Source organism: Neolamprologus brichardi, chromosome 14, assembly GCF_056152115.1.
Source record: "Neolamprologus brichardi isolate AB-2024 chromosome 14, ASM5615211v1, whole genome shotgun sequence".
In the NCBI taxonomy this organism is placed as follows: domain Eukaryota; kingdom Metazoa; phylum Chordata; class Actinopteri; order Cichliformes; family Cichlidae; genus Neolamprologus; species Neolamprologus brichardi.
Window position 1 is genome coordinate 30,386,932 of NC_142117.1, and position 7,405 is coordinate 30,394,336.

The 7,405-nt window shown below is 39.3% G+C and overlaps 1 protein-coding gene across 1 annotated transcript; it reads right to left on the minus strand.

Annotated features, from left to right (window-relative positions):
* Window positions 1-4,226: 4,226 nt before the first annotated feature.
* Window positions 4,227-5,159, minus strand: LOC118454628 (olfactory receptor 7D11-like). Its single transcript, XM_087851716.1, has one exon. It carries the CDS (start codon window positions 5,157-5,159, stop codon window positions 4,227-4,229), a length of 933 nt encoding a protein of 310 aa, XP_087707842.1.
* Between the last annotated feature and the right edge of the window lie 2,246 nt (window positions 5,160-7,405).

Sequence of the window (7,405 nt, forward strand, 5' to 3'; positions counted from 1 at the left end):
AATTTTGGTTCAAGTGAATTGATAAACTTTTTGAAGGTAATTGACTCACACAGTTGTGTAGATATCCCAGTCCTGTTGTCTCGGGATGAATCACGCTGCCTTGCCTGGGGTTAGCTTCTGTTTTCTGGGGATGAGGGTTGAGTGTGCTCCCTTACATTCTCAAGGTAAGCTAGGTTAGCCTTCTTGTGTGAGCTTTTCAAGTGCACTTTAAGGTTTGTGGGATTTTTTTCCCTTTAGAAATGTCCCTCATAATTTGTCTGTTTCCACTACAAGACACTTGCTTTATCCAAAACACAGTCATATTCAAAGTAATCCCAAATTGGACTCTGGCGCTTTCTTCCGACTTTTCCTGACATGATTCTGCGCGTGGATGGAGCAGCAACACAGACGACTCGACTAACGTACTTGCCACCTGCTGGCATAATGAGACACAGCTTGTGGAGGCTGCCATCTTGCAAATTTGGAGCCAGAGTCTGCGCAGTAGTGACTTGAGGTGGAGCGACTGTGTAACGCTCCCGCCCAAACACCCGCTGGATGTGACCACAAACACGCCCCCCTACACTTTTTACGTAGCCTGGCTGCTCGAGTTTTTTTGCTGGTTTACCGCGACTGACGACTCGTGTAATTATGGTAAATAGAACCATGTCACTGTTATAAAAAAAAAAAAAGACACACAGCTCATCATCTTATAGTTCTAAAATCACTCTGTTGCTAATTCGTTTGCTAGATTAGCCACTAGCATACGCACTATGTTGGAGGCTTGTTGCTAGCTAGTTAGCGATGCTACACACCTGCTACTCTTAATAGTCTTCAACACTTATGTTTTTTTTTATCCATTTTTAGACCACGATGAGATCAGCTGCACACTCTACAGCTGAAGCAGGGTGCAGCCTGTTGCTTTTACAGTATAATACTTGTAATAAAAGTACAGTAACAGTAATTAGTGACTGAGCAGCCCGGGGTGTTTCTCTTGATTTCTTTAGTAAATTCATTCACCTGCACAGCTAAACGAACCATGACAGCCGAGTGCTCATTTTAGCTAGCTAGGTCTCAGGACCGAGCTAAGGACGGTAGTCATGGATTAGCTTACAAACACGTTTAACTTACCGAAAAAGTGCAGCGGGGCCTCGGGTCCTTCTGTCGGGTAGTCCAGTTTACTGAAGAACACCTCAGGCTGTCAGGTTAAAACACTCGGTCGTGTTTTCGTAGCGTAAACGCTGGGCGTCCTCTCAGAGCCTGCGCTCTATCTGCTATTCCCGGACAGAGATACGCAAGTTTCTCTGTAACTGCAGCTGTCAGTCAAAGCTCTTATGATGACATTTCACCCCAATTTAACATCACCGCGGTAGGAATTAGAATCAAACTTATGGGAAAGGAGACCCCTTGAACATCAATCAGCGTGATGAGAACTATTGAAAACAAAAGAAAGAATCTTTGGAAAAAAATTATCTAAGGAGAATTAATTTATTTTAGTCTGACCCCAGTCCCATCCGCTAACATGGAGGAGGCGGGGTTTATGACCTATACTGCAGCCAGACACCAGGGGGTGATAGAGACGTTTTGGCTTCATTTTTGGGGAGCTGTCGCGTCGTCCATGTTTTCTACAGTCAATGCAACAGACACACATTATGCCCCTATCGTGGACTAAACCAATCAGAGATAGTAAGGGGCGGGACCTCTCTGATTGGCCGTGGTCCAGTTGAAAGTGTAGGTGGAAGTGGGAGGTGAGTAGCTTGAATAAAGCGATATCAATTCATTAAATCCTGAATCGACTTTTAAATATAACTGTGTTTTGCCAGAAATGCCAGATTCTCAGATTAAAGCTCACAAAACCATTTCAACAACAACCAAACAGCAAATAAGAGCAGGTACACGGATTCCACACAAAGACGTAAACACAGAACGGACCCGACGCATCAGAATCAACTTTGTCTTTCTCGGCTTTCTCACCCGACGGCCCGTAGACGGACACGCTGTCGGAGCTTAGCGATTCTGATGCATCCGGTCTGCGCTGTGATTACGTCTTTTTGCGCTGATTCTGATCTGCAGGTTTTGTCTCTCTCCAACCAAAATTCACCGAGCCAGCAGCAAAAGAAGCAGCAAACTGCGCTTCACATTTGATTAATGTCGTCATGAATTTTGCTGTTTTGCTTCCACGACTATTAAAATCACACTTCATGCACAGCTAGCTCTCTCTCTATCTCTCTCTGTACTTCAAGAACAGTTTCCCGTCTCCAATCTCTGTTTTCTGTATTATTCATTCGCTTATTACCCACCAGTCTACCGTTGTTTACAGCGCTGTCGGCTGCTGTCTTTTTCTTTTCTTTTTCTTTTTTTCACTTAAATGACCTCAGACAAGAAAGCCTATTTTTTCTGGTGTTCAATACTGAAGAAATTTAAACTTTATATGCAGAACATTGTAGAATATTTTTAAGGTTATCTAATATAAAAAGCCAGACCAGGAAAATCTCCTTCATGTTTTTCTGTGTTTTATTCTCAGTTACTTTCACACAAAGGCATCTGCTGTGATGTTCACAATTCTGATGAAGTCAGTACTGATAAATGATCAGAATTATAATATTTCTGACTGTCTGAGGCTAAGTTGAATCGAATCGGGACTTTGAAAACCGGAATCGAATGGATTATAGAAATCAGTGATGATACCCAGCCCTAGTGAGCAGCCTAGGCACGACAGAAGTGGATGTAGCTGTAATAGGAAAAGAACTATTGATAACTTTTTTGTTAAGTTAAGGCCTGATCCTTCTGAAATTCATAGCCAGTGCTCTGACACGGTGTCATCAATCGTTGAATGCTGAAAAAGCACAGTGTATCCAGAAAAACACATTATATTATATAAATTATTATAAAATTGGTGTGCGCCTAACTTTTGTGCCGGTACGCCTAACCTTTTAAAGTTAGGCGTACCGGTACGCCCATGGCAAAAAGTTAGTCTAGAGCCCTGGATAATATATCGAGTGCGGGAGAGAGTATGACCGTGCAACGTTTAAAGCGTGGAAGTACTGACCTTACTTTGAGTTTGATTCCATAAAAAGTGACAAAAACATTAGCGTCCGCTGTTCACTGCGTGGGAAGAAAATTTCGTTTTACAGCGAAAAAACCCCTTAACTTCCGAGCAAGGACCGAATGTGCTACCACGGAATGGGAAATTCACAGACAAACTTGCGGATTCTTCCACTGACCGCTGCGGCACATCTGCACCAGGGCAAACATCCGCCTGCTATACAGGTGAAAATAGAGCAACAGGACCGCTGAGTCTTTGATTTTATTTATTTTCTGCTATGTTTCACTTTTTAGTGAGCCGAGCCGAAAGAGCCGGTTCTCTAAAAAGAGCCGGAAATCCCATCACTACTTAAGAATGACATTGCATGCAAAATACCTCTGTACTCTGTACTGTTGTGTGACTACTACAAAGGTAAATAAAACTCACAAAGACGGGCTTGATTATGTGTACCTTGATTTACATCAGAATACCCCCATCCATCCATCCATCCATAAAAAAGGCTGTGTATAAGGCTCTAAAACTCTGACACAAAGGTGACTTTGAGTCTGACCATATTGCTTATCTATCTTTCCTTTTCAAAGTGCAAAATTATAGGTGGAGATTGTATAGAAACATGATTTCTATATGTGGTAGGCAATTTACTGCATATTAGGCTGAATTTAGAACCAAAAACATGTCTTTTTCAGTATAGCTGTAAGAGTTGCTGCTAGCAATGCTCAGATATTTGGAATGAGAGGGGGATGATACCAATACAAGCAAGCATTTTCTTTTTCAGGGCGCCAAGTTACTTGTGTCACTTTTTCCAGGTTTGCCCACACAGCAACTTATTTGTTTGTTTTATGTCTCTCTGATATAGGATCATTTAACAAACCAAACTGAAATGTCAAAATATAGCAGTCCACTCTCTTAGCTATCTGAACCTTGTTAGGCTGGTGTTGTGAAAAAATGTAAAACAAAAGTTTTTGTTTTACATTTTTTTACAAATTGAATTGAATAGTTAAGGTGCAAATATCTTGTGTAAGTCCACAAAGTGGACTTCTGTGCCAGTCAAAGTGAATGGTTAGTGTTTCAACCATTTTGTGACAAAATGTTCAGAAAACTTGCACTGACATCAGTTAAGGCTATTTCAATATTTCTCTAAAAAAATAAAAAGCACACTCAGTTCACAAGATTTTAGTCATATGTGTTAACCATTTTCAAAATCTTATAGAACTTTTTTTGTGAATATCTTAAAGATCTTATTTTTAATTTCTTTTGTCCTAAGAGAGTACACAAAAGGATTTACAAGACATGGACCGAGGACTGCACCAATTAATAAACCTTGGCGTTCCTCAAGAGTTAATACCACACCCAACCTGGTGAACATAATGCGAACAAACGCAGGACAGTAATGAACAATTACACAAATTAAGTGACTCACAAGAGTGCTCCCTATTTTCTTTTTTTCATTATTTGAAGATAATTTGACAAAAAGCAAAATTCCACAATATGAAAGACAAATGAAAATGAAAGTGAAAAATAAAATTAAAAATGCTACAATGGCAACTTCATTGAAATATTTGTCTGGGTTAACACAGGTTGTTCTTAACACAGCAGCAAAGTCACAGAAAGTGTACCTAATCCTGGAGCTGCAGTGTGGGAGAGGGACAACTGTTGCAGGTATGTAACACATGAAAAACCAGTTAACAAACCACACAATAAATGTAAGAATAAGAACACGTGTGTTCGTTAAATAACTGTGATACTGGAAAGGATAAATTATTGCAATTAATCTATCCAATGCCATAACTGCTAAAACAAATGACTCCATCGCTGTTCCCAAATGGAAAACACACATTTGAATTAAACATGCCACATAGGATATAGTATTAACACCTGCGAGTAGAACCCCAATCATTGTTGGACTGCAACTGGAGGTGTACATTATATCAACAACAGCAAGGTTGCAAATCAGAAGATACATTGGTTTATGTAATCTCTTGTCAGAAATAATAAACATGATATTTGCAATATTGGCAAGAACAGCAAGAAAATAGGCTATTAGAATAACCACGCCAACAGCAATAGGTCTACTGAGTGTGTCAAAACCACCTATAATAAAGTGTGTTACATTGATTGAAGCATTCTGTAAAGACATATTCCGTTTGGAAGTTGAAGAGGAGAAGAAAAAAGGCAAAGCAAATATTGATAAAATACCTGGTAAATCTTCTTTATCAGACTTCACAAAATCCTCTGAGCTCAGTCAAACAACTTTGCTTTTACTGGGAAGTATTTGAACCTCTCATTTTAAGGCTTGTAAGAACAGTAAGTTTTGATTGGACAGCTCCCTGTTCCAGTCAAATTAGACATAAGAACGTGAAATGTCTATATTGGATCAGATATTGCAAAAAGATGATGTCATCCCCTAAATGACAGGACAAAGGTTGATTGGAAGTTACAATAACCTGTATTTTGATTGTTTTCAATGGATTTTGTCACACCATTTGCATCAAATAACAAAACAAAAGCTCAAAATGAAAGAAAGCTTGATCTATGTTACATTTGTCTCGCTACATCTCTGTAACACTACACCCTATTAATAGCTAGGAAGGGGCTAATATTAGCAGGAAGTTCAAGTATTGTATTCCATTTTCTTGAGAAGAAAAATGTTACACAACTTTTAGATAGCTTTTATAGTGAAACTTGGGTCTGGAAATGTTACAAATGGAGAAGATGGCGAGCCAACTTTATGAAGGAAAGTAACTTTGTGTCATGTTAACATGGCTGTCAAAACAATGTACTGAGGGCTACTGTGCCTGTGTGCCAGTTCAGCGGTAGCATACATAGGCCAGGTAATTTGAAAGCAGCAAGAACATAAGGTCTAAAAGTCAGTGGCTGTTAAATGGAACCTGACCTCCATCATCAAATCATGTCTCCCTTTTTAAATATTTTGCTGAGACCAGAGGAAAGAGTGCTTTGACGACTGGAACGCTGCTCATACAGAGTGTGTAAAAGTCTGTATCAATAAAACGCATGGCAAGGTGCAATGCCGTGTGTGTGCGGGTCCTCATTCTTGTCATATTAAAGAAGTACCAAAGGCTGAGAGAAGCGCTTGAGAAGATGTGGAGGGTGAAGGCAACAGTGGTCCCAGTGGTAATGGGAGCAATTGAGCAATGACCTCCAAGTAAGTGAGTGGCTCCATCAGATCCCAGGAACAACATCCAAGACTCCTATCCAGAGGAATTGTAGAAATAGCAATACTACGCAGGACTCTCAAGCATTTGATGTGTGATTGTGTCATAAAGTTGCTTGTGTAACTGATCATATGCAACTTCATGAAACAATCATTATTGCACAATTTGTTTAAAGAGCAGCTACCTAATTCATTCCTCATTCTTGTCATACTTAAAAAGTACCCAAGACTAAGAGAAGTGCTTGATAGTGATGGGATTTCCGGCTCTTTTTAGAGATCCGAGTCTTTTTCGGCTCCCAACCGGCTCTTCAGGTTGTTTTGTTGCATTAATTAATGTATTATTAATAACAATATAAAATTATACACAAAAGGAATTACTAATGTAAAAAAACGTGGTTTTATTTATATATGTCTATGTATAAATATACACGGGGCCCCTAGAGACAAAGCGCATACAAACTCCAAAACACATTTCTAATGTTAACTGAACTTCTAAAACAGAGCTACCTAGATCACGTAGATTACACAATTGAAGGCATATGTGTATTGTTTATTTATACAGAAGAACTCATATATATTCAAATAAAAAAAAAAAGTTAATTTACCTGTTACTACCACACACCAAATCCGGTCGTTGGTACTTCCTGGCTTGTGTAGCCACTAGGTAACAAAAGCTCAACACTGCACCTAGTATCCTGGAGCACTTCTGTTGTGTTTTGTACGTGTTTTGTAGTTTGTACATGCTTCGGAGTTTGTACGTTCTTCTTCTGAGTTTTTACGTGTTTTGGAGTTTTTTATGTGCGTCAGAGTTTGTACATGCTTTGTCTCTAGCGGCCACTGTAAATATACTTTTATTTATTCACTCCACATAAAATGTAACAAATAATTCATATTATACAAAAACCAACTATTTACATTTCAACTTTTTTTTGTTTTGAAGTCCATTAACGTCTCTCTCTCTCTTTTGAGGTCAACTTCCTGAAGGCCTGAGTCATGGAGTGCCCGCATGATTATGGCCTAATGATGTTCACCTGAAAGGAGTACTCCAATTATCCACTGATAGTGGGTCAAACCATCAGATGAAAGCTGGGGCATGGGCTGAATTTTCAGTTTGATTTGATTTAGTTAATTTGTATATTATTTAGCTGGGGTGTGTTTGTAATCACATATATGTGAGGTGTGTTAGAATAACTGCAGCATTTCACTGTATA